At 41.1% G+C, this 27,770-nt stretch overlaps 1 protein-coding gene across 1 annotated transcript in view; it reads right to left on the reverse strand.

Annotated features, from left to right (window-relative positions):
• Positions 1-2,036: 2,036 nt before the first annotated feature.
• LOC122638863 (diphthine--ammonia ligase) overlaps positions 2,037-27,770 on the reverse strand; it is a 32,705-nt gene continuing 6,971 nt past the window's right edge. The window contains exons 6-12 of the mRNA XM_043831715.1: positions 23,839-23,921; positions 23,675-23,747; positions 23,037-23,382; positions 22,437-22,768; positions 18,622-18,959; positions 17,321-17,681; positions 2,037-2,355 (exon numbers count right to left, since the gene is read on the reverse strand). Coding sequence (XP_043687650.1) covers positions 2,140-2,355; positions 17,321-17,681; positions 18,622-18,959; positions 22,437-22,768; positions 23,037-23,382; positions 23,675-23,747; positions 23,839-23,921 — 1,749 coding nt within the window. The 3' untranslated portion in view covers positions 2,037-2,139. The remainder of the gene's footprint in view (positions 2,356-17,320; positions 17,682-18,621; positions 18,960-22,436; positions 22,769-23,036; positions 23,383-23,674; positions 23,748-23,838; positions 23,922-27,770) is intronic.

The raw sequence follows: 27,770 nt of genomic DNA on the forward strand, positions 1-27,770 counted from the left end.
TCAATTTTCTTACATTGTTTTCTGAAGTTGTCAGCAGTACCTAGATTTTTTGTTTTCCTGCCCTTTTTTTCTTGCCTCTTTTTAGAGTGTAAGAGCATCCAATATGGGTCATTCCATCATATATAATCAGTTTTGGTGAGACTTAATTAATGTTCAGGAAGCTCTCTGTGGCTTTTAACTATTATTTTGCTCATATGTACACATGTTGAAGCCCCATGATGGTTTAGTTTCTTTTTTCTTGCAATGTTAATGCTCTCAGCCTGCTAGATAATTGATGTTTAGGTAGTTTCAGACTTTCAGTTATGAATTTCCTTCCTTGGTACGCCATTCATTCTTTTATGAAGTGCCATGTGAAATGTTGACAGATCGTTATCCCCTTCCAATTCACTGCCCCCTCCAATTCCTCACATGGGGGTAGGAATGACCACCCTACCCCCTGCTCGAAAACACTGCCCAAGGTGGGGTCTACTCCCCCCTATTAGAGGAATTGGAGGTGATAATTATTCCTTACTATAATGTTCCAGAATTCTGCATGTTGGCCAATCCTGTTTTCAACAGTTCCAATTGCAAGGCAGTTAAAGAGATTTGCTATCATTTATTTTGTCCGTCTCTGGCTGTCTGAAAAAGAGAGACTGGAAGCCGATGTCAAGATAGTCTGAAACCTCTTCATTAAAATTTAAATGTTGCGATTGCTTACTACAAATCTACAAGGTTCTTCATGGGTTAAAAACTACTGGTACTTTCTTTGTGATGAGCACTATGATAGTATGATGGCCTTTTGATTCGAAACATGAGTTTAATACAAAGTGGCAAGAGTATCAAGAATCAGGTCCGTGCCAAAGGGTTATCAAAATAAAATTGTTAGTTGGCCCTATTTGAATATTGAAATGCTTAATCTACACCATTTGGACAAACTAGAGGGTTCTTTTCCACGTTGCCAGTACTGGAATATTTTTTTATTTTATGGGAAAATGTTCTCTTGATAGGGTGCTTCCAGTTGTAGTGGGAGTTTGAAATAACCGCTTTGTCCCTATGAAAGGAGGAATTTTCATCCCGAGATGCCAGTGTGTACACGTGGCCCTTGCGCTCTTCCACAGAGAACTCTCTCCCTTATTTTACTTAGCATTTTGTCTGAAGATTCATCCTCTCTCTGTCTGTACATTAGATTCAATTTTTGTAACGGATTAGAGCTCATGAATTTAGTTTAGGTGGATGTACCATCGTCTCCTTGTTCACATAAATCCATTGATCTGAGATAAGAGTGCTCTCAGATCCAAACAGAGCCCAACTACTAATAAGCAATCAACAATTCTATTGAAATCCAAGAGGGACAAGGAAAATGGTTAGAGTGAATTCAAACCTAGAGAATGATTCTTGTTGCCCATTGCCCATGAGAAATAACACTAGAATGACATGACCACAGGTTAACACTTGATTTTACAGTCTCTTTGTAATTCAATCTAACAGAAATGACAGCCATTAGACATAATAACAATACATCATTACATCAGCCCCTGGGGCCTTGGTGCAACAGTTAGGTTGCTTTATTGCAACCTAGTGGTCACGGGTTTGAGTTGGTAAACAGTCTCCCCGAAATGGGGGTAAAGCTGCATACATTATGACCCTCTCTAGACCTCACAATGGCAAGAGCCTCATGCACTGGGTACACCCTTTTTAATTGTATCAGCTACTCAAAACATAGGATCCCACTGATAGTTTTTAGTGGTTGTGTAGCATTGCATTGTTATGATGTCGGATTGCTACCGTTCTTCAATCTATGTGCATTAATCTGAACATGAGCTAAGACTTGGTATATACATATGTTGGTGAGATGCTTCAAGTGCTTCTGTGGAATCTGCATCATGCAGAGCGAGCCCTTTGACCAGAGCATTTGAATCAAGAAAACATCATTCTTGGTTGAAGACTAGTGATATGGTATCTAAAACATAATTCCATCACCACCACTGTAAAAAACTCAGCAGGATTTGATTGATAGAAATGAATAAATACTTCAGAAAGAACTAAATAATCGTTAAGAGTACAAGGTAACAATATCTCGAAACAAGAAAACCTGACCGTAATAGCAAATTACACCAGAGATCAGATCACAAACCATCTCCACTCAATGAAACAATAAGTTCAGAGTCTCGTGGCAAATAGTTCACAAGTGATTACATCGTCCATGGATGTGGCAGATTGACCAGCACCCAAGACAGGAACAACATTGAAGATGGGCTCATTACCCACCTTGATTCTCTGACTCATCTTGGCAAATTCAGTGAAGGCATCTGTGATTATCAGGGACAACATATCCGCAGACATACAAAGGCTTGTTGGGAAGTAAAACCTCATGGTCTGCAAAAGAAAAAGATACATGGTATGAAAAAGAAAAAATGACAATGTAGAACAAAACCTCAAGAGGATCCAAAAGACAAATAGGGAAATAACCCTATCAAGAAAACTGCTATGCCTAGTAAAAGATCGAAGGCACAAAACCAATTAACACAAAACACTAAATGGTAATAGTAAATTATTATAGAGATTGAGTCTTGAGATGTGCCACATGGATGAAATGCCAATCAGCCAATAAGTACACAATGAATAGGTAACAGACCAAACACAGAGTAATATGTACCAAATGTTGCCCTGCCAAATCTAAGCAGGCTATCTAAAACAAACCATGGAAGGGGGTAGTAATCATTTTCAATTCTGTCAGCCTCAAATAACACAAAGAAATACATTGATGAAGAAGCCAAAATTCAGCAGGCACAGGATCATTGCCCACAAACAAATAGCCAAAAATGACCAAAACACTTGACAGTGCCTTTTTTATGGCCCTACTACGCTATAATTGGTCATATACAATCTCTTGAATATCCAAATAATTTAAGGAATACATGGCTGCATTACCTTAAAGGATATATATATATATATATAGTGGTGAATTAAGAAGTTGTAACCTACCTTTGATTGCCCTTGTCTTAACCCCAAATTTCTTTATAAGGTAAAGACAAACTGCTTGGCAAAAGAGGCTCATCATTGTCCTACCACTTATCACAGTTCAGTGGAAAGGTAAAGGCATATGTATATTCCGACTATCAACCCAAAGTGGAAAGCATCAAAATTTGTAAGCATGTTGGTTCTCAGTGATTTGCAGCAAAGCTCAAATTTAAGGATCTTCAAAGTTGAGATGTTCTGCTTGATTGGGGCGTAAAGGTGAAAAAGGCAGAGAACAAGGTTCTAGATTTCGTTGAGATTTCGCGAAGTGAAATATTTTGGTGTTGTAAGCTATCGAAATGAAACAGCCTGTCATACCCAAGAACGTCCACATTTTGACCACAATTTCGGTCATATATTTCGTTTCACTGAAATATCATGCGAAACATTACTTATAAAAGCAAAGTATCAACCGAAATGGGTTGATACCCAAGAATCCAAGATGTCAAGATTTCGACCATAATTTTGGTCATATATTTCGTTTTGCTGAAATATCATGCGTTACTTTGCTTTTATTATTAAAGCAAAGTATCGAACGGAATGGGACGAAATTTTGACTCATTTCGTTCGTTTCAACAAGTTGCACCAGAGAAGGGGGTAAAACCTAGTTTTGTTTTTTGCCAAATCACTACTGTACAAATCACTACTGTACAACGTTGAAATAAGTACTTGGGCAGTAGAGAAACACATTGGAAACAACTATTTGCTGCGTTGTTAGAAGATTTATGCAGGATTCAAAGTTGGAGGTATACTACTTTCCCCCAAAACTAACTTTTTCAAAACAAAACAAAACAAAAGAAAGGAAAGAAAAGGATAAATACTTGGTGGTTGGCCTTCAATTTTTTATATGTTGCACACTGTAACCCGATCTACAATTTCACAGAGCCGGAATTTATTTCAATGCTTTTAAACATTCTTAAAAATTTTGTAAAAAAATGATTTTCTTGCAATAAAATTTTGACAAAAAAAAAAAGATTAATACTTAAGTGTTTGGAGCTCAATTTTATAGAGGGTGGACCTTGGTGCAACGGTAAAGGTTGCTCCATTGTGACCAAGTGTTCACAGGTTTGAGTCGAGAAACAGCCTCTCTGTAAAAGCAGGGGTAAGGCTGGCTGCATAAATTATGACCCTCCCCAGACCCCGCAGTGGTAGGAGGCTCGTGCACTGGGTACACCCTTTTTTTAAGCTCAATTTTATAAATGTTACACTGTTAGCTGATCTACGACCTCACGCAGTCTTTTTTTTCCCTGTCTGAAAATTATTTATTTTATTTTCTGGATCTAAAAATTTATTTTGAAAAATTAAAAAGAAATAGGGAAAATTTCCTTTTTTGGTTTGGAAATTCTTTAAAACTAATGAAAGAATTGTTGTTGTATTTATAAACTGATGATGATGATTAATGTCTCATTATATTATTATTTTTGATAAATTATGGCATTATAATTTCAAAAAAAAAAAAATTAATTTATTTTTAATCAAGAAAAAATATAAGGATGACCTTGAATAGAGCTGATTGGATTGCAAGGATCCATGTAGCAGACCCCATGGGATAAGGCTGAGTTGTTGTTGCAAGAAAAAAAATATGAGTTAGGGAAAAAATAGGAAATAACTATACGATTATTTAGGAGTTTTAAATGATGTAAAATAGCTAATAATGTATGTATTTTTTGATGCAACAATGTTAGAGCTAAGTATATTGCACAATGGTTGACAGTGGAAATGGAGACAGCATGGAAACGTGGAGTAACTATAGGGAATGATAAGAAAAGATCACAATGTAATTATTGTGGCAAGATAATAAATTCAAGGGGGACACTAGACTGAAGTGGCATCAGGTTGGTGACTACAGGGATGTGGCCAAATCCTCCAGGGTCCTTATTGAGGTATAGAAGGTCGTGTCAACCTTGATGAAGGAAGGAAAACAAAGGAAGTTGGAAAAGCAAAGGGCAAGAGAGGAGTTTGATGAGGTAATGTTAGAGAGAAACCCACCAACGGCAGGGGCTGACTTTGATGATTCTGATGGAGGCAGAGAGGAGACAGATACGGCAGGTTACATAGCGAGCCAAGTCACACATCGGGTGGAGAGGGTTAGGGCTGTAGAGATGGGGAAAGGAGCTGGTTCTTGTGGCTCTACAGAGCTGCACCAGAGGCAGGGGAGAGGAGGAAGAAGCAGAAGCAGGGAGAGTTGCCTTTCAAGAGATCATGGAGTGTGAGGGCAGCCCCATCACCAGTACCAGATGTAAGCAAGACTGGGGTGATTGGAAAGGTAAAGTGGGCGATGCCGTTTCAAAGTTTTTCTTCTCTCAAAAGCAGCCTAGCTAATGCCACTGAGGGACCATACTACCAGACCAAACTTGACACTGTAGGGAAGGCCGGCCCAGGAGTGAAAGGGCTCACTGCATATGAATTGATGAATGTCTATTTGCCCCACCAAAAGGAGGATTTGGAAGAGTACATTGATACATGGAAGTGGACATGGGAGAGCTATTGAGTGACTGTGATGTTTGATAGTTAGACTAGACCCACGAGATAGTGCATCATCAACTTCATGGTCCTGAAGTTTGTGGATGAATCTAAGAAAAAGATGCAAAATATATCTATAAGTTGCTGAAAGATGTTGTACAGGAGGTGGGGATACAAAACGCTGTCCGAGTGGTGACGGACAATGGGAGCAACTTTAAGAAGGTTGGTGAGAGATTGATGCACAACAGCAGGTACCACCTTTTTTGGGCATCATGTGCCACCCATTGCATTGACCTCATGCTCAAGGACATGGGGAAGAGATCCATGGTAGCGGGTGTGGTCGAGCATGCAAGACAAGTGACTATATTGTCTACAACCATGGATATGCTTTATAGCCACTAAGGGAGAAGAACGGTGGAGATTTGGGGAGGTCTGACTTTACTCGATTTGCCAACAACTACATTGCATTGAAAAGGCGAAGATGGTTGGTCTGAGGTCCATGTTTGCTTCAAAGGATTGGTTTAGTTGGGAGGGAATCGGGTTCACTGCAGGGTAGGGCAGCACATGCGACCATCTCTAGTTACTAATTCCGGCAGGACCTGAAGAAGGTCATTTTTATACTAGAGCCATGGTAAAGGTATTGAGGATGGTCGACTCTGAGAAGAAGCCTACCTTTGCCACACCTGTATGCAATCATAGAGATGATGAAGGAACGTGTGAGAGCAGCACTACCTTGTGGTGGGAGGGCACACCTGAATATTGGTAAGGATCGATGAGAGAAGCACTTGATGCATCCACTGCATAGGGCTAGTACGTTTTATACTTTTATTTTAAGGTACTTTAAGTTAATTTACATTCCATTTAAATCTTCAAAATTCCTATCATACTATCTCAATCCCAAGTACAAATACAAGCGTCAACTTGGGATGGATCAATCATTGATAGATGCAGAGAACAATGTGGTGGCCAAGTTTGAGCCAAATCCAATTGTACAGTTGAGGTGCAATAATGCGGTGAGACTTGGTTGGTCTTTTTTTTTTTAACCCGAACTTATCTGGGACCTGGGCCAGCCCCAAAACTTTATTCAAACATCAAAGAATTATGAATACAGGGGGGAACATTCCACCTTACCCCAATCCCACAAAAACAACATTAAACTCTAAGGACCGGCAGGCCCTCCCTATCCTCCTTGATAATCTCTTGGAAGGTTCCTATGGGCAAATTATCCTGCAGGAAAGTGACCGAAGACCCTGTCTCACAAGCTTGCTTAGCCAACCAATCAGCAGCTCTGCTGCTTTCTCTGTACACAAAATCCACTGTCGCCTGAGTAGCCTGTATGAGCGCTAAAATCTCATTGAACCAATACCACCCTTTCCATAGGCTGTACCTCCGAAGGATTACCATTCTCACTGTGTTGGCCGAATCTGAATTCACCACTACCTTTTTGAACCCCATCTCCAGGCACAATCTAAGACCATCTCTCAAAGCTCTAAGTTCAGCTTGAGAGTTTGTGCACAACCCGTAGTAGTTAGAGAAAGCTGCATGGACAGCTCCACCCGTATTTCTGATCACTCCTCCTCCCCCCCCCTCTCCAGGGTTGCCCCTACACGCCCCATCCACATTCAGCTTAACTGAATGACGAGGTGGGCACTAGTAAACCGGGAGGGGGCGTGGAAGTTTAGGTGGAACAGCCTTAAGCCCAAAACATTGCAGGATTAACCTGTCTCTAGCAGACCCCCCCTTCCTCACCTTCGCCGGCATAGGAAGCTCTTTTACCCAGGCTTTAATGCGAGCCATAATCGTGACCGCCGTGCGCCTTTGTTCATCATGCCTCCTGTTATTTCTTTCCCTCCAAAGCTCCCAAACAATCAAGGAAGGTAGTAACCCTATAATAAAAGCACTGAGGTAGCGTTTGCTTGCCAATGCATGCCACTGGGTAATCCGACTTCTTACATCCTGGGTTGGCAGTACCTCAATGTCAAGCAGCCGAGAGAAATAGGCCCAAACCTTTGTTGCAGTTCCACCCGAAATCAAACAGTGGTCTGATGTCTCCATCCTAGGCTCTCTGCAGTAGAGACACTTGGAAGCCATCGGAATCCCTACCGACATTAATGCGTCATCGGTTGGGATCTTCTCGTTCAGCAGTTGCCAAGTGAAGAAAGCCACCTTCACTGGGAGGGATTGGTTCCAGATCCAGCTAGCATATGGGACAGCAGGCGAAACTCTCCTTATTTCATGCCAGGCTGACGTAACCGAAAAGACACCATCACTTGCGGGAGTCCACAGCAGAATATCCTCCCTAGCTGAGAGACGAAAATCTCCTGAAGTAATGTCATTCCTGATCGTCACCTCATCGATTTGGTTTAGTAAGTCCTGCTTCCAAAAGCCATCCTCCTCTAAAGCATCTTTAAGGCACAGTTCCACATCAACCTGCAGGCCATTATCTACTGCATCAATCAACGGACCAGCCCCAGACCAGTTGTCCAGCCAGAAGAAAACCTCCCCCGACCCAAGACGCTAACGAGATCTGTCCATCAACAACCCTTTGTAGGCCAAGGCATTCCTCCAGGATCTTGACCTTACCCCATTCGGATCAACCAGGGAGATGTGAAGGCCTTTAAAGAACTTGGCCCTAAAGAACTCAATCCAAAGAGAGTGGTCAGTCAAGACCCTCCAAATGCCCTTGAGCCTCAGCGCCAACCCCACATCCTCCAGTAACCTCACTCCAAGACCTCCCTCATCCGTTGGCCTGCACACCTTCTGCCAGTTGACCCAGTGCTTCCGCCTTCCCCACTCCGTGCTTCCCCAAAGAAAATCTGCAAAGATGGCATACATTTTCCGCAACACAGCCTTCGGGGGATCCATCGTGGCAAAGACATGAATAGGGATAGAGGAGAGGACATGCTTTAAGAGGGTGAGCCGACCCCCTGCTGAGAGCAGCTTCCCCTTCCACCATGCCACCCTGCTACTGATCCAGTCAACCAGCTTATCAAAGAAATTAATCTTCAGCCTTCCACAGTAGAGGGGAGCCCCTCGATAGGTGATAGGCAGTGTCCTCTGCGGAAACCCCGAGATCGACGCCACCATTCTGGTTTGAGACTACGTAGCTCTGGTTCCTACCACAAAACAGCTCTTTTGTTTGTTGACCAGCTGACCCAAGAATCCTTCGTATCTGGTAAGAAAACCCATAATCTGCTTTAACAAGCTTTTCAACCCCCTGGTAAAGATTATCGTGTCATCTGCAAATAGACTATGAGAAATCCCAGGGCATCCTCTGGGGAGTCTAAAAAAGAAGCATACCCCTCCGCGAACAACTCCTTCAGACCTCTACTTAACACCTCCTCTGCCAGTATAAATAGGGCTGGCGACAGTGGATCCCCCTGTCGCATACCTCTGGAAGACTTGAAAAATCCTGACTGTCTGCCTCCAAGAACAACAGAGAACCAGCAGTTCTCTACCGTCTTCTTGATCAGAGCAATCCAGCGGCCACCAAACCCAAATTGTGCAAGGACCTTCCATAAAAAACTCCACTCCAGCCGGTCATACGCCTTGACCATATCTAGTTTGAGAATCACATTACCGCCCCTTGTTCTCCTATTTAGCTCTTGGGACATCTCCTGCACAATGGAAATGTTATCATGGACACACCTTCCTTGGACGAATGCCCCCTGCTCCTCCGCCACTAATAGAGGCAGGATCTTTGCCAGCCTGGTAGTAATGAGTTTCGCAATAATCTTATAAGAAAAGTTGCACAGGCTGATGGGTCTTAAGTCCACCATCACCTCTGGGTTATCTTTCTTCGGAACCAAAACCAAGTTGGCAGACGTAAAGCTTCTAGGCAAGTCCCCCCCTTCAAAGAACTCCTTGACCGCAGCCTACACATCATTACCCACCACCTCCCAACAGGAAGTAAAGAAGTGCCCCGTGAAGCCGTTTGGGCCTGGCGCGCTGTCACAGGATAAAGCAAAGACCGCCCCTTTCACCTCCTCCATTGAGGGAGTCTCTAATAGCAAGGCATTATCAGCATCAGAGACCAGCGAGGGGATCAAAGAAATCAGGTCCTCATCCACCACACTGCCCTGGGCGGTAAAGATCTTTGAGAAATGGCGCATTGCCTCCTCTTGCACCCCCTCCACACCAGAAATCCACTCTCCATCAGAACCTCTTATCCTCTACACCCCTGTCATTCTCCTCCTCACATTGACCGTAGCATGAAAGAACTTCGTGTTTCGATCCCCCTCCTGTAGCCAAGTAACCCTGGACTTCTACTTCCAAAAGATCTCCTCCTGCAATAATACCTCCTGGAGATCTGCCTTGGCTGCCCCAAGCATATCTCTAGAAGTGTCATCAGCCCTCAAGTCAAACTCCGTTTCAGCCCTGAAAACCGCATCCTTTACATCCCTAACTTGTTGATGTATGTTTCCAAACACCTCCTTGTTCCAACTGCTCAGGGCTATACGAAGTCTCTTGAGCTTCAAGTACAAAACCCCCAGAGGTGAAGCCACCACCGGCCTTTTCCACTGACCCTTGACAAAATCATGGAAACCTGGGTATCTGAGCCATATCTGCTGAAATTTAAAACCAGCCCCAGTGCGGGGGCCATCCACCCCAAAAGAGAGGCCAATCGAAGCATGATCCGAGCAGGTCCTGCTGTAATGAGTCACCGTAAACCTGCTAAAAGAATTTGCCCAAGTCACATTCACCAAAAACCTGTCCAGCCTGGCCATAACCCTACTTGCACCTGCTTGGTTATTGGACCAGGTGAACATACTACCACTGTAACCAGCATCAATAAGAGCTGCTCTGTTACAGAATCTACCAAACTCCTCCAAAGATAAGGAGCACACCGGCCTGCTGCCCACTTTCTCCAGCGAAGATGCTACCACGTTGAAATCCCCCCCAACAGCCCAAGGCAAGGTAACCGAAAGAGAAAAGGCTTCCAGTCTCTCCCATAGTTCCCTTCTCTCCACCCTCGAGCATAAACCATGAACAAAGGTAAGGACATAGGAGCCTGCCCCACCCCTCCACATTCAACCGTGATGTACTGCCCATGCTCCTCAACCACCCTAACTTGAACCGACGACCTCCAGAAAATCCATAACCTGTCCGAAGCGTGGATTGCATCCATCCCTATCTGCCACTTCTCTAAGCATGACTTGGCAACTTGAGCTTTAGGCTCAGCTATCCCCACCATCGCAACCTTATGCAAGCTTACAAGAGTTTTCAAACGCCTACAAGTGGGCTTGTTTCCAACCCCGCGCGCATTCCAAAAAATGCAACTCATTGAAGAGAGTTTAGGGAGACAATTGCCGACCTCATCGATCTCGTTACACGCCTCTGGGCCCCTTCAAGAGCTCTCCTCCCCGTCCTGGCCTTTCTGATCTTCTTCCTCTTATACACCAAGGCTGCATTTAGACAAATAGCTCGCTGCTGCAAACGCCTCCCTGCACCTCGGCCCACTGGAGCAGACTCAGGCTCTGCCCCTGGAGGCCTCTCCCGGCCAGGCAAAGCCCCCTCACGTATCTCAAGCAGCCTCTCAATCAGCCTACTCACCTTGTCCGGAAGAGTGGCCTTGAAGGCCCTCAGACTGTCCAACAGCGCCTCACGGCTCGACTCCTCCTGCCCTGAAGCTGGCGCCTGCCCATCATCCTTCGACCCTGCCGGAGCCACGCCCCCTTCGAAAAAAGGCTCAGTGCCCTCGCAAAGAGAAGACAACAGATGTCTATTCTCTACTCCTACCGAATTACAAGATTCTTTCGGGAACTCCAACACCACTGTCTGATCCCTTTCGGCTTCAAGTATCAGAACCCTTCCGGCTACAAGAGTCCTTCCAAGAAGCTCCCCTTCCTCTGCAACGCAAGGAGAGGTCCTCTCTTCCGTCTCGACAACACCTCCAGCGCTAGGGGCCACTGCTACAGCCAAATCATTGCAGCCCTCCGCCAGCTCCTCCCTAGTCTGCCGCCTCATCTGCTTTCAACGACCCCTCCCCCGCCGAGGTGACCCCGCAGGACCTTGGGCATCAGCCTCCCTGGACTCTTGACCCCTCCCTGTCGAGGTACCCTCACCTCGTGGAATAAAAACCCCTTCGCCAGTCCTTCCCTCTAGTTTGTTAAGTACTTATAAGGAATGTAATTACTCAATTTTGTATTAATGCGAACATCACATAAGTTTGAAATACGTCTAGATAAAGACCTTCAGGGATGCTCTTGGGAATTTCAGTCGTGCAGCCACAAAGTCTGGTCAAGAAACCATAGCTCTTGGTTAACTGCATTATTTGTCGTTTTGTCTCCATTTAATTCATATATATATATATACACACCAAGTACAATCACTTAAATAATCTTAATACTCTAATGTAGGTGAATAGTAGGTGCTTTATGGGAGTGATGCATCTAACTTGAGAAAGATAGAAATAAAGAAGCTCTCCCAAATATGTTCCACCGTTGGATGCAAGTGCAATTGGAGTACATTCTCACCCATTCACTCCAAGAGGCGAAATGATTGGGTCACACGATTGGAGCTATTGGTGTATGTGCATTATAACATGAGACTGAAGATGCAACACATACGCCAGGGCATGGAGGGTGATAAAGATCCAATCGAGCTTGCCAACATTTTCCATGTGGAGTCAGATGATGATGAGGATCCCCTATATGAGTGGTGAGGGTCGAGGTGTCCGCTTCATGGATCAACCTAGGGGTAGGCCCGATCCCAAGATAGCTAGTCAGATAGGTACTGATGTCCACCTTTTGAGTCTCAGGCTAGCGGGGATGATGATGAGGACGTTGACTTGTTACATTTTAGTGGCCATACTCGCACACCATTCCATCTAATGGTAGTGATGATGATGATGGTGGTGGTGGTGATGATGAGGGTGATAGATTTGTAGGGATGCACAAGGGGTACCACCAACCAGAGCCAGAGCCTGAGTTGATCCACTTCATAGGCGAGAATCAATTCAATCATGCCACACAGGGTGCTGACATGGTGCACGTGCCCCCACATATGCAGGCTACTCGAGAGGCTTGCATCACCGATTCATACCACTACCTGAGGAGGATGATAGCATGGAGTCCATAACCATCGATGCTACAAGCTTATTAACTAATACTCTCGAAGGCCTAGGTTTGGAGGAGAGTAGTAGGCCCGGGGGCAATGGTGTGCACCATCATATGCCACAGGGAGCTCCAGTTCTGACTATGCAGGGTCTCATGGGTATGGTGGCTATGGGTAGTTTAGCACGTTACTGTTATTACCTTCCAAGTATGAGGGTCAGAAACACATTGAGTCAGATTTTTTTGGACAATATCTTCTCGCTCTCAGCCCCCAACCATACATGCAAGTGTCAGTGCTGGTTCCAATGCCCGTTCCATAGGCACCATCCAATAGCAATGTCTCTTGGTTGAGTTCCTCGGTTCAGAGATCTATACCCTAGGGCAGGGTACCTTCAGTATGTGGACAATTCCATTTATAGGGCTGCTATAGAGGACTTCAAGCGTTTCTTTCGCCATACCATGACATGGCCAGCTTTGGTGATACAATCAGAGGATAATTTGATTCAGCAACAACAACAACATTCTAGTGGTTTTGATCTTGTCCAGAACTCGATGCGGTACTACCATACTAGGACTCTAGGATGGGCATAGGGGTGACTTGCTTGTATTGTTGACTTTGATATATTTAACTCTTTATAATGAACCATTTATGATGTATGATTTATGAATGGTTTATAATTTTATGTTCTAGTATTATGATGCCAGAAACGAAGCTAGGAAGATTGTGGGGATAGCTAGGGCGAAGAAATATGAGGATCTTTATACCTACCTAAGCACTGAAGAAGGGGAAAACTATATTTATGATAGCTAAGATGAGAGAAAGGAAGAGTAGAGATTTCGATTAGGTGAGGTGCATCAAGAGTGAGAATGGAAGAGTGTTGGTAAGGGATGAGGACATCGTGAAGAGATGGGATGAGTATATTTGTGACCTTCTAAATGGAGATAGGTTGAGTAGAAATGATCTAGACATTTGCATCTCTCCTCAAGACATCACACGACAGAGGTATGTAAGAAAGATTAGTATGGCAGAAGTTAAAGAAGCCTTAAGAAAGATGAAAACAGGAAAGACTCCAGGCCCAGATGAGATTCCGATAGAAGTGTGGAAAACCCTTGGAAGTTGTGGGGTTTATTAGTTAACCAATCTGTTTAACAGGATTATGAACACAAGGAAGATGCCAGAAGAATGGAGGAGAAGTATTGTAGTCCCGATCTACAAGAATAAAGGTGATATCCAAAGGTGCAATAACTGTAGAAGCATTAAGCTTATGAGCCACACTAGGAGAAGGTTATTAAAGCTCGTTTGAGAAGAGAGACCCATATCTCGGTGAACCAATTTGGCTTTATGCCAGGTAAATCCACGACTGAAGCTATCTACTTATTGAGGAGGCTCATGGAAAGATATAGAGATAGCAAGAAGGACCTCCATATGGTCTTTATTGACCTAGAAAAAGCTTATAATCGAGTCCCTAGAGATTTAATTCGTTAGGTTCTAGTGAAGAGGGGTATCGAGTAAATATGTGGATATAATAAAGGATATGTATGAGGGCGTTGTGACTAGTGTGAGATCTGTGGGAGGTCAAGGCAAGGAATTCCCAATTACGATTGGGCTCCATCAGGGATCAGCCTTAAGCCCTTATCTTTTTGCGCTTATCATGGACGACTTAACCTAGAGCATTCAAGACGAGGTCCTGTGGTGTATGCTCATCGCCGATGATATCATTTTGGTGGATGAGACAAAAGCAGGGATTATCGCTAAGTTACAGCTATAGAGATCAATCCTGGAAACAAGAGGTTTTAAGATTAGTAGAACGAAGACGGGGTATTTGATGTGTAATTTTAGTCACACTATGATGGATACTGACATGGTGCAAATTGGCGAAAGAGAGAGCCCACAAAGTGACTATTTTAGATATTTAGGGGTCAATCATAATAAGGAAGGTAACATAGAAGATGATGTCTCACAGAGAATTAAAGTGGGACGGTTGAAGTGGAGAGGTGCGTCCGGAGTGCTATGTGATTGACGTATTCCTTTAAGCTAAAAGGAAAGTTCTATAGGACCGTTGTTCGACCGGCTATAATGTATAGGGCAGAACGTTGGGTAGTTAAGAAGTGTCATATTGAGAAGCTTTGTGCGGCAGAGATGAGGTGTTAAAATGGATGTGTGGAAAAACAAGGAAGGATAAAGTAAGGAATGATCGTATCAGAGCTGACTTGGGAGTTGCTCCGATCAATGACAAGCTCCGAGAGAGTCGTCTGAGGTGGTTTGGTCATGTTTAATGGAGGCCCAAGGACGCCACAGTAAGGAGTGATATGATTCCGATTGATGGAGCTATAAGAGCAAGGGGCAGGCCTAAAATGACCATAGGAGAAGTTGTGAGAAAGGACATGCATAGTCTAGGTCTCGTGCCATGTATGACCTCAGATAGAACCTACTGGAGGTCAACGATCCATGTAGCAGACCCTATTTAGCTAAGATTCTCCTGACTTGCTAGGCTGTGCCTCTTTCCTCTTTCACTTTTCTTGTATTTTCCTTTGTCCACTTGTCATTTTTCATTTTTCACTTCTCATCTCATTTTCCCATTCTTCTCTTTCACTTCGCAGTTTTACCTACTTTATTTGATTGGATCCATGTAGCCGACCCCATTAAGTTGGGATAAGGCTGAGTTTGTTTTTGTTGTTGTTGTCATTCCTAATGCATATTTAAGTTGTTTTACCTGAATTACATGTGTTCTAGTACTAAACATTGTGTGGAATAGGCCATATTAGAGAATGTATACAATGTACACTACCAACCTAGGGTCTGAAGTCAAACTATCATTTTAGGTGTGATTTTTTAAAATCTAAGGTTTCACTATGTTTAGAGGGCCTAAAAAGGGTTTCTTAGAAGTTTCAGGACATAATTTGGACATTTGGGCCTCAAAACTCTTTATCGAAACTTGTTGGCAAAAATGTACGGGTTTCAACCAAAATTTTTGGTTTTGATTAGTGATGCAAGAGGGATACACTTCCAAGGCTGAAGTATCAGATCCAAACTTTGGTTGCTTTGGTGGTATTCGGTTTTATGCTTGGAAGATCCTCGATGGAGGCAATTTTCTTACTTAGGAGGCTCATGGAAAGATATAGAGAGGGCAAGAAGAGGCTCATGGAAAGATATAGAGAGGGTAAGAAGATCTCCATATGGTCTTCATAGACCTAGAAAAAGCCTACGACAAAGTCCCTAGAGAGTTAATCTGGAATATCCTAGAAAAGAGAAGGGTGTCATGTAAATACGTAGGCACAATTAAAGATATGTATGCTGATGTGGTGACTAGCGTTAGAGCGGCTGGAGCGGGGCGCGGGGGGAGGGGGGGCAAGGCAGTGAATTCCCAATTTTAATTGGGTTACACCAATGATCAACCTTAAGCCCTTATTTGTTTGCACTTATCAAGGATGACTTAACTAGAGGCATACAAGATGAGGTCCCTTGATGTATGATCTTTGCAAATGATATTGTTTTGGTGGATGAGACACAATTAAGGATTAACGCCAAAGTGGAACTATGGGGATCAACCTTGGAATCAAAAGGTCTGAAGATAAGTATAACTAATACCGAATATATGGTGTGTAACTTTAGCAACTCGAGGACAGATAATGAAACGGTTAATATTGGTGAGAGGGAGATCCAGCAAAGTGATTACTTTAGATATCTGGGATCAATTGTAAATAAGCAGGGCGACATAGAAGACGACGTTTCCCAAAGGATTAAAATAGGGTGGATGAAGTGGAGAAGTGCATCTGGAGTTCTGTGTGATCAGCGTATCTCTTTAAAGCTTAAAGGAAAATTTTATAGGATTGTCATTAGACCAGCGATTATGTACGGTGCGGAATGCTGGGCTGTGAAGAAGTGTCATATGAATAAACTTGGCATTGTAGAGATGAGGATGTTGAGATGGATGTGTGGGAGAACTAGGAAGGATAAAGTAAGGAATGACCATATTAGAGCTGGGTTAGGAGTAGCTCAGATTCATGATAAACTTTGAGTCGTTTGAGGTGGCATGGCCATGTTCAACGAAGGCCTTTGGATGCCTCAGTTCGATGGAGCGACCTGATTCAGATTGAGGGAACCAAAAGAGCTAGAGGCAGGCCTAAGATAACCATAGGAGAAGTGGTGAAGAAAGACAGGCCTTGCTCCTTGTATGACTTCAAATAGAGCTGATTGGAGAGCGAAGATCCACGTGGCCAACACCAGTTAATTGGGATATGATGTTGGGACGCTGTTGTTGTAATACATGCCATTTTCGAAGTTAGGAGCGGAATGTTGAGCAGTTAAGATGCAGTTCGTAGCTAAGTTGGCGATGCTCTAGAGTTTGTGTCTTTGTTGTGTGCTCCTTCCCTTTACTTTTATATTATTAATTTCTTCTAGGATCCATGTAGCCGACCCCATTTAGTTGGGATAAGGCTGAGTTGTTGTTGTTGTTGGTGGTGGTATCTTCAAACACCATGCCTACCAAAGGGTCATTGCGTTCAGCTGCAGATATGGTGTCACTCATATTTATTTGGACGCTTATGCGTCCAAATAAGCACAAGCTTATCCACCTTACTGGACTTGAGATATCAGGCAGATTTCTGACAAATTGTAAATATAAAAATAACCGTACAGTACACAAAGTTATCTTTCCATTGTTTTGCAGTATAAAGAACGATATAATAATGAATAACAAGCAATCAGGAAAAAAAAAAAACAGATAAACCAATTATAGTGACGAGGTTGTACGAAGAAGTATCTTTATTAGAAAATGAACATTGTATCAAGGAGAGAAACTGACCGTAATGTCTCCCCAAGAGAAAACATCCCCCAGAAATAATTTATCAAGAAGATAAACACAAAACCTTGTTATCCTTTGCATATCTTTCTCTTTGACTGAATACTGGCAGTCTCCTTGGTTCATATCACAGTCAAGAGATTCGGAACAAATCTTTGTTGCAAGTTCATTTGTAATGCATAGGATAATTGCACACATTTTTCCATGAATAACACATTTCCTGTAGCAAGAATCATGCCAGCATGAGTGCTGAAAGCCCCAGTAATTAGGCAATGTGAAGCAAGATGGGTCTTGCACATCAGTTTGTGGCAGGGTTTCCTTATCTTCTGGAGCATAAAGGACAGGTTTTATTTCCGCAAGTGCCCTGGAAGAAAATAATACAAAATGTAACACATCCACTATGAATGAGTACTTAAAAAAACAATATAAACCAATAAACGAAATGAGTAGAATACGTAGGCTATAAGTGAACTCAGGTAAAGAAAATCTAAAGCAGGAACATCAGGCTGAATGATGCATCTGTTGTGGAGAAAATTAGTGCTAATGTTATTTTCTCTATAGTAGAAACCCCCATAATCCTATGGATAATTAAGCCAAAGACTACATGCCAATGTTGAAGAAGTCGGGTCTGTTTTCTTGCCAGCCAACATAGGAAAGCCTTCCTGTGCAGCCCTAATATCTGCCACATGGCAGATCAGGTCGGACCCAAATTTCATGGGCAGATAGGGCCAAAGGTCCCCTGCTCACATGTCAACTTTCAGCTTGGAGTTAACCACATGGTAAGTTAAAGCTTTAAGAGGCCAGTAAAAGGACATGCATTTGGAAAAATGGTTGAAAACATGACTAAATTTGGACAAAATTCAAATCCTGTTTGTTCAGTATTTATTCAACAGTTGGAATTGCTATCTCATATTTCCATGTGGAAAAAACTAGGTGGACCATCGAGGAAGGCCTACCTATGTGGACCACACAAAAAAACTTTTGCATTGAAAACATTTTGAAACTAGAACAGGCAGCAATAAGAGAAAAGTTCAAATTCTCTTGAAAATGAGGGAAGTGCTTTTAGGTGTCTAGATACTTTAGAATGCATATGCTCAAATATCCTTGTCAAATTCTATTAGAGAAATTGAGCACTTGATCAAGTCCCTAAATGATAATGCAGCCAGCATGGATCAAAAGATGAGCCTTTGAAGACAAGAAGGAATTATCATACACCAAAACAAAAATACAAGCAGGTTTTGTCTTGAAGCTAAGATGACATCAAAATCATACACATCAACCGAAAGAAGGTAATACTGTAATACCTTTTTGGCAGGTCAGGAACAAGAATGTATAGAATAATTGAATTTGACACCTTAGACACACACCCATTATCTAACTCATCTAGTTTTCTTTCTCTAAGGAAAGTTTCCAGCCCTTCTTGAATCTTGATTCTCTGATCAGAAGTGATGGATGCTGAGCAGTAAATAATAAGGACAATTGCAGAATAAGCTATAGAACAGTTGAAACACTTGGCCACTGCTTCACAATTGTTTAGTGATTGTTCCAGTTCTGCAGTAGGGCCTCCACTGCAGAGTGTCATTGTGGAAGGGTCAAGTCCCAACTGCCCAGCCATGTAAAGTATTTCATTATGCAAGGTTGCCTGAAAGGAAAAATAAAGCAAGCATTAGGTAACAGAAATTGAGGGATTATATTAGCAGCTACTTAATGCAAAAACACAGTTAAGGATCGGTGTCAAGGACGTGCCCAAGTGTACCCCAAGCCCTAGCCATACAAGAGGGGACCAGGAGGGGAAGGTAGGGTGGGGAACACCAAACCTTTATACTGTTCCCATAAGGAGAGATACCCATTCCACAATAAATCATACTGGGCATTTTCAAGGAAACCATCTTCGATTTCCCTAATGGTGTCAATACCTCCCCAAACCCGACCAACTGACTAATATTTGGTTCGGTTTTGGTTTAGCCTCAGAAAATTTTGCAAAGAATCGATCAGTCCTGGTCTGGCTGACTATACGGATGGGAACCGACCGATTAAACCAGAAATGGACCAAAACCATCTAAACCCAACTTAAACTGATTTATAACTCCCTTTTAAGAATGATATTTCAGGTCAGAACGGAGAAATGAAGAGGGTTTCATCCTTCGTCTTCGACTCCTCTCCATCCTATTCCTCACGGCATAAAGATCACCCTCTGGTCTTCAGTTATCCATCTCCAGCAAATGCACCAGATCCAGCTACCGACCCTCTCTCTCTTTCACACACAATTCCTCCTCTCTTTGAATTTTTTTCTGCAACACACACACACACACACTCTCTTGCCCCTTTCTCTCAGATCTCAAATCCCCCTCTCTTTGAACCTTTTTTCATGTAACAAACTCTTCATTTAACAAACTCTCTCTCTTTTTGTAAACCTGGGTAGGCAAGTCCTTAAGTGGTCCTTAGCCAAACCCAGACCAATTGCAGCCTGAAGGGACAACTAATGTAATCCTAGGTGGGGGTAAAGCCAACTAGAACCAGAACCAGGATCTGCTAGGGTTTAATGGAACTGGCTAGGGGGGAATTAGGTAAATAGTGAAATTAGGGTTAGGGTTTAAGGAGGTCTAGGATTTGAAGGATGGGTTATGGTAAGATGATGTTAGGAAACCTTCCAGTGAAGGTCCTGAGATGTACTAATGGAGTTAGATGTGTAAACTTGAGTAGATGTTAAACTAGGTTTAGGGTTTCGGGTTTTTGAAAGGAGAATAATGTAGGGTTCTAGGGTATATAATGGGTATTGTGGGCAGGGGCTTGGATCGAGTTTCCCTAACAGTGAGAGGGAGCTTCAGTCCAAGTTTGGGCTGTTTCTGATGGTGGATTCAGGCTGGGCAGGTTTTAGGTTACGGGATTGATGTTGGAGATAGAGGGGTGTTAGGGTTTGGTTTAGAGGGTTAGAATCAGAAGGGTTTGGGAATGGGGATTATATACTTACTTCTTGTTGAATGGATCCTTGAACTGGTAGCAGATCTGAACAACTGAGCTATGGATCTTCAAACAATCGGCAGTAATAAACTTGAACAGATTTGAATGCACTCGAAGGAGAGAGACAGGGAACTAGTGAAGGCTATCTCAGCCTCACTTTCACAGCCTATCTCAGGACAGTGGAATGCAACAAAGCAATTTTCTTATTCATAAAATCGTGGGAGGCTCTCAAGAGCTCTTACAAATATATAGCCTTATGGCTGGACAGAAGAACTCAAACTCTAACTATGACTCAAAACTTAATTAGGACTCATAACTGAAATACGAATACTAACTAGGACTTCTAACTAGGATTCAAACTTGCACTAGGAATCCTAATTAGAATTACAATTCAAATAAAGACTGACTTTAAAAAATAACAAATTAAAAATAATAACTCAGCCCACGATTTTGGCTTCTGGTGTAGGGATTCCCCTACACCTACAAGATGGCTACTCATACTGGTGTAGGGAAGAATCTCTACACTTGGGGCTGGTTTTAGACAGCCAGTTTACATCAACAACACATTAAGGGACTGAGACAATTTAATAATTAACCAGAGTCTCGGCTATAGGGGCCATTTATTTAATCAGTCGGTTATGGTCTGGATCCAGATATGTTGAGAGCCAAGGTCAACCCATCCAAAATGACTCTACCAACCGAATTGACAATTGACACCCCTAGATTTCCAAGCCATCTGAAACAGCATCTCCAGGATAATCTCCACGTTCTGAAAATGCTTCCCATGTCCACCTTAGATTCTTTTTACGGTTTTACCTACTGGCTATCATAATACTGGATATTACATAGATAATATAAAATTCTTGAGTTTCCAAGTTCCTATCATAACAGCAGTTGCTTCTAACAACTCCAAGCACTACCCTCATTCTTCCTGTCAATGAAAGTAAATGAATGTCTTACATCTCAACTCCTATTCCATCAATAGTTTCACTTGACTCTGTGATACAATGAGTTCGTTTTAATGAAACCCTAGTCTTCATGGTTTGGATATACTCTGGTTGGATCATTATTATGTAAACAAACAAACAAACAATATATAGTTGGAGTTTGGGATTTGAGATGATGAGAATGAGAATCAGTCTTTATTATTCCTCTCGTAGCCCATGACGATGGTCTTCCCCTTGGGGACCCATTCATGTTTCATAGTTTTAATTAGATGAAATGGAAAGCTCATAGACCCCAAACTTACTTACCATCTATTTGATTAAATAGAGACTGTGGGGTTTGGTTTGTATTGTCTCAATTCCAATTTGGCCCCATAACTAAAGTTGTTATAGATAGAGGAGTAACTGTAAAAGTAAATACAAGCTTACAGAGGGAATGTTGTGACAGGTCTATCAATTCACAACAGAAATAAGGACGAAAAGAGAGCACCAAAAGTTTCAGAGTCTGTCCTTGTTGAACTAGATTAACTATCAACGTCCATTACTTACCCGCTCCTCACAGTTAAATAGAATTTATTTTTAAAAAGACAAATGGATAGGTCATAAATACACCATTCAATGAGTTCGTTTTAATGAACCCTAGTCTTCATGGTTCGGATACCATGTTATGAAATCAGATAATACAATCAAAATCTATGAAGAAGAAGGATGAAGAGAACCGAGAAAGATATTGATGAGAAAGGAAGGAGTAGTTACACAACATGATAAGGACTACACTAACACAAGAATTCTCTATTCAGAAAATACTATAGACCATAACTACCCTCCAGTAGATTACACATAATAATAATAATATAGACAATAGTTCACAGACTACAGACAATAACTTCCAACTATAGCTTTAACAGATCCCAATTCTCAACTAAACGGGGTCAGCTATATGAACCCTTTTCACTACTAAACTCTATTTGAAGTCACATAAATAGCATAAAAAATGAAAAAAAAACTCAAACTAAGACTAATATACATGGTATCAGTACATTAAATTACCTGGGAGGGGGGGGGGGGGGAGAGAATCCTAAGTTACCATGAGTAAAAGTGCAACGCCTAGGACAAGGTGTTTATAGAAACTGCTTAAGCTGATAAAACAAACATTTGTGACTTGTGAAGGAGAAATGAAAGAAGAGACTGCTGATTTTTGTAGTTTATCTTACCTGACTGTATGGTCCAATGCAACTAGGCGCCCAGCTTGAAATACTCTGTACATGCAAAACTTTTTTCCCGAGGTCATTTGCCACTAATACTTCAATGTACGCTGTCCCTAGACCCACTTCAGTCAAGGGCAGTTCAATAGTACTGCGAGATGGCACACCCAGGTGGCACTTTTCCTCTGTAATAAACCTCACATATGTTTCATTTGCAAGAGAAAATTCATTCATATTGGCAATGTAGAGGTGAATATAGAGAACATTCACCCAACCAAAACCATTTTCTGCAAGTTGTGATTCAATTCTCTTAAGAACAGCAGTCAGATCCTTTTGCAAACCTGCCAGTTATAAACCTTCATGTCACTGGACAAACAGTTCATTTATAATGCAAAGATAGGACTGTCTATTTGGAGATAAAATGGTTGGAAGCAAAATAAAGAACATAAAAGGCTTTCTCTAAAGAAATTCTCATCAAAATTAAGTTTATGGAATGTACAGTTCTATAGCATGGTCCACTATTTCATGCCCCAAAACTGCTGCTAATGAATGAAAAATCATCATACTTTTTATCTCACTAGTAAAATATCAGACCGACAAAATCTTTACCTTCAGCACTTCTGGAAGAACCTTCTATCCAACAACCAATAGAAAATGTATCGCCTCTTTTACTTTTTGAAATGTGAAGCTTAACCTCAGCAATTTCACTAAACTCAATTACTAAATCTGTAGACAGGGACTTTGCTTCGCATTCAGGGACACAGTCTCCTTCAACTTCACATACAGAACCCATTTTCTCCAAGCAGGTATTACTCCTTCCCTTACAGTCGCTGAAAGAAGTGCACTCCATTTTATATTCCAAATGATAAGCTGAGGGATGAAGGACCCCTACAGGAGCTATCGAGTCCAAAGAGTGCAGTACAATTTGAAATTCATCAAGGACAATTCGGGCATTCTGGAAATTCCATATGTTAAATCCTGATAAACATTTAAAAAGAAGATGACTAGAAAATTTTCCAAAATTTTTACATAATCAAGAACTGAAAAACAAAGATGTTAAAGTTGCAAAAGAACCTAGTAAGAAACAAGAAAGTTATGTAAATATCTATTGACAGAACAGAAAATCCTGGCGAGTAATATCTTGAAACAAAAATAGGTCATATGTTTACTACTCTCAAGAGATCTGCGAGATCAATCTCATAAATGAATGGGAAGAGAAAAGTAATGGAAGATAGCAAACATCTTACCTTAAAAAGAGGGCAGTCAAGTGTAAGCGTTTCATATTCCCCACCTTCACCACATACATTTATTCCATACAACCTGCCTCGACAACAAAGATTCAGCATCCACTTCCTTCTCGGAAAAAGAAATAAAAAAAACAAAGAAATAAATGATATCTCCCCAGACATACTCTTTCAATCGCAGCAGATGAGGGTGCAAGTTGGAGATCTCCTTACCCAAGTGCTTTGCAGGGTCCAATCCCATGGCTGCAACCTATGACGTCAAAATCATTAGAATTTACAATTCTAACTGCAAGCTATCAAAGAAATCAACCACATTGGCCATAGTTAAAAACAGATGCCAGAAGCATTTAAAATAAAATAATGTGTTAACACCCATTACAAAATATTTGCTGAAGTAGTATAACTTGATAGGAAATGATACAGTCAATATTGGTAGCTGGACAGCTTCTGTTACAGCACTCCATGAACTCCTTGCAAATAAAAGAGTGCAGTTGAACCATGAAAAGCCAAGATTAGACAGGAATATCGTGAACAGCGTAGGTTAGATACCGTAGCCTTACATAGATAAGGAAGTGGGGTTATGTAGATGTATCCAAAACTCCTATATTCCTAAAGTGCACAGGAAGTAGCATTCTGTTTCCCATTATTATTACAAGTTGTTAGAATAAGCCAAGGTTTGAAGTATCGGTATCAGGTATTGGTATCGGAAGGGCGATTTTAAGAGACATATCGTATCGTATCGGAGAGACACAACATACGTCAATACGTATGGAAATGGTCAAGAAACAAATGTAAATACTTAGGATATATGAAAAATACAGTTTTGAAGCATAAAACACTATAAATAAGTAATATGTAAATTATATAATGCATAAAAAGGAGAACAAAGTATGACGAGACAAGTGCATTCAATTGATTATATATAAAGGGTGAAGTTTCTTACATGTTCTTATACCAATTTTTTTAGGTATCATATCGGTACCTTAAATATAATGTATCGGAGGATATGGAAGGATACTTTAAACCTTGTATACAGCTTTATCTTCCATGTAATGCAATTAAGGGCATGTCTACCTCCATTAGTTTTTACAGTGAGCTTTTAATAAAAGTAAAATTATAGAATTTAAAGGTTCAATTATAACTAGGAAGAGAAAGGGTGAGGGTTGACAGTTTTCATCATAAGAGTGGGGTGGGGGGAGGAGAGAAGAGTCTGTCATAAGTTATAAACCCCATATGGCAAATGGAATAAAGCACCACTCCCAAACTAGCTGCATTTGTGCAAGAGACAAGCCTCCAACCCAAGCACCCCCTCTCCCCCCCCCCCCCCCCTGGCTGAATGCATATGTCCAACTTCCAACATTTTGTTATTAGATAGTAGATACTCAATTCAACTCAGCTCAACGTTTTGTTATTAGATGCCCCAAGTAAATTGAGTCACTGCTCCATGTTTTCAGTAGTGCTGTTTCATGATGGATCTTTGTTGGAACCATTAGATCTGCAGTTTTGACATGAATTGGCACTCCGTGGGGCAGCTCTATTACTAAAATGGTTCGAAAATTCGGTAGAAATAACCAAATTTTTGCAAAATATTTCACTTTCAAGAAGCCTCAAAACGATATACGGGGCATACCAGATTTCAATTTCGGTCTCATTTTGAAATTTTGTTGTCGTTTCACCGAAACAATACAAAGCAATGTTTATAAATTCAAAATTTCGACCCATATTATGAGTTCCCTCAGAAAACCCCAAATTTCATGATTTTTTTACCAAATCACTTACATTTTTTGGCAGAACAAGGTGTTGGAGACCAATATTATATCGATGATTTGTCAGATTAGGGCAAGATTTGTGCAAGATTCTAATTTGGAGGTGTTAAGATATGTACCACAGTACATTAGTTGTTAGTGGTTAGTCACAATAAGGGGAGTGTCCCATCGTGACATAGTTTAGTTAGTCACAATAAGGGGAGTGTCCTATCATGATATAGTTTAGCTTAGTTAGTAGTTTTCTGTTAGTTTACTTTTATTCCTCTTGTAATTAGACATTGACGGTTAGCAGGATTCCTACCAACAGTCTAATTGCTAAGTTATAAATAAACTGCAGGGTACAACGATATACTGAGTTGGATCTATCGTGTTCCAGCAATTGCTCTCTCCTTCTTGTCCCATTACTCTCTCTCTTTTATATTTTATATTACTTATAAATGTTTTGATAAAAAAAATTGATTTTCTTGAAACATTTTTGAGAAAACAGAATTAATATATTATATTGGTTGAGGCTCAATTTTACATATGTTAAACATTGTTGATCCAATCTACCAGAAAATTTATTTTTAATTTTTTAATTTTAAAAAGAATAACTAGAAAACAAATAAATAAATAAATAAAAATAAGGAAAGTATTTTTCTTTGGTTTGAAAAATAATGAAAATTTTTGAAAGTACCATTGTTATGTTTTCAACTGAAAATGATTATTAATATGTTGTTCAAAACTGAAATTTTGGTTATTTAGGGTATAATTATTGTGTAAAAATTATAAAAATTTAGTTTAATTATGAGAAAATATAAGAGTTAGGTGAAAATTAAGAAATAGCTTTATTGTTATAGCAGTCTTAGGCCAGGTCTGGTAGGATCTCTATTTCACTTTTGGATTGATTTCATGAAATAGTCAACAAATATATTTTTTTATCAAGAAATTGAAATTGTTTTGGTTGCATCAATCTGAAATATTTCAAGAATAGAAATCCATTTGGTAGTTCAATTTCTGAGAATAAATTCTCTATATTTCTTTGGGAGAGGATGGCGGCAGTGGCGGGGTGGTGGTGTTTCACCAAAATTGAAACAGCTCCTCAGCTATTTCAGAATTTCTGTTCCATTTGATTTCTATTTCACTGAAATAAGGTGCGTCAAACCAAACAATTTCTGAAATAGAAATCACCCCATGAAAATTAAAACAGAAATCATACCAAATCAGGCCTTAATTGATGTAGAAACATTAATAATGTGTGCATTTTTTATTATAAGAAATTAACAATGTTAAAAGGTTGTATAATGGCTGCTCAGGGAGGAGATTTGAGGGGAGACATAACATTGAGGCATGGTACAAGTAGGGGTGTCAAATGGTTGGTTCGGTCTGGTTTCGGTCAGGCTGAACCGGTTTCAAGCTGATAATGGGTGAAGCCGAAGCTGGCCCAATAAGAGAAGGCTCAATTTCTGTCGGGGTTTTTTTTTTTTATTTTTAATAATTTATAATTTATAATTTTTATATATTTTAATTTCAGTCTGGTTTGGGTTCGATTTATTTTGGTTTCCTCTTATCAGACTGTTATCGGTTTGATATCAGGCTCAGTCCAGTTTGGTTTACCATGTATATCGGGCTCAGTCCAGTCCGGTGCCGTCCGGTTTTTAACCAGTGTCATAATAGTATAATACCCCAAACTGAAGCCAGCCTGATAGAGAATCGGTTCAGTTCAGGTTTGTTCAGTCGGCTACAGTCAGTTTGATCGGTTCTTTTTAGGGTTTGACACCCCTAGGTACGCCCAAAGTCACAGTAGAATTACTGTGGAACAAAGATCATGGGAGGTGGGACCACTAGACTGAAGTGGCATCTAGCTGGTGGGTACAGGGGATGTGGCCAAATGCCCTAGGGTACGAAACCAAACTACCATTTTGGGTGTGTGTTTTACAATCTAAAGGTTCAAATATGTTTAGAAATGCTTAATTAGGGTTTTCCTCAAGTTTCAGTCCAAAATATGGCCATCTGACCACCAAAATCCAAAACATTTTGATTTCAACCTGGGTCAAAACCAATATTCTGAACCTTGAGTACTAATGGTGGCACCGCTGAAGAGGATCACGAATACCCCAGCAAAGAAACTTGATTCTTTATACTTAACTTCTTGAAATAACAGATACAAGGGGCACACACAGAGGTCTTTAAAACTTAAAAGAAACTTCATTCTTAATACTTACCTTCTTGAAATAACAGACAAAGGGGCACGTATAGAGGTCAATAAACTACTATTATCATTGGGTAATTTTTCTTTTTCTTTTTTTTTTGGGGGGGGGGGGGGGGGGGGGTGGGGTGGGGGGAGGGGGTTA

Source organism: Telopea speciosissima, chromosome 1 (assembly GCF_018873765.1).
Source record: "Telopea speciosissima isolate NSW1024214 ecotype Mountain lineage chromosome 1, Tspe_v1, whole genome shotgun sequence".
Taxonomy (NCBI): domain Eukaryota; kingdom Viridiplantae; phylum Streptophyta; class Magnoliopsida; order Proteales; family Proteaceae; genus Telopea; species Telopea speciosissima.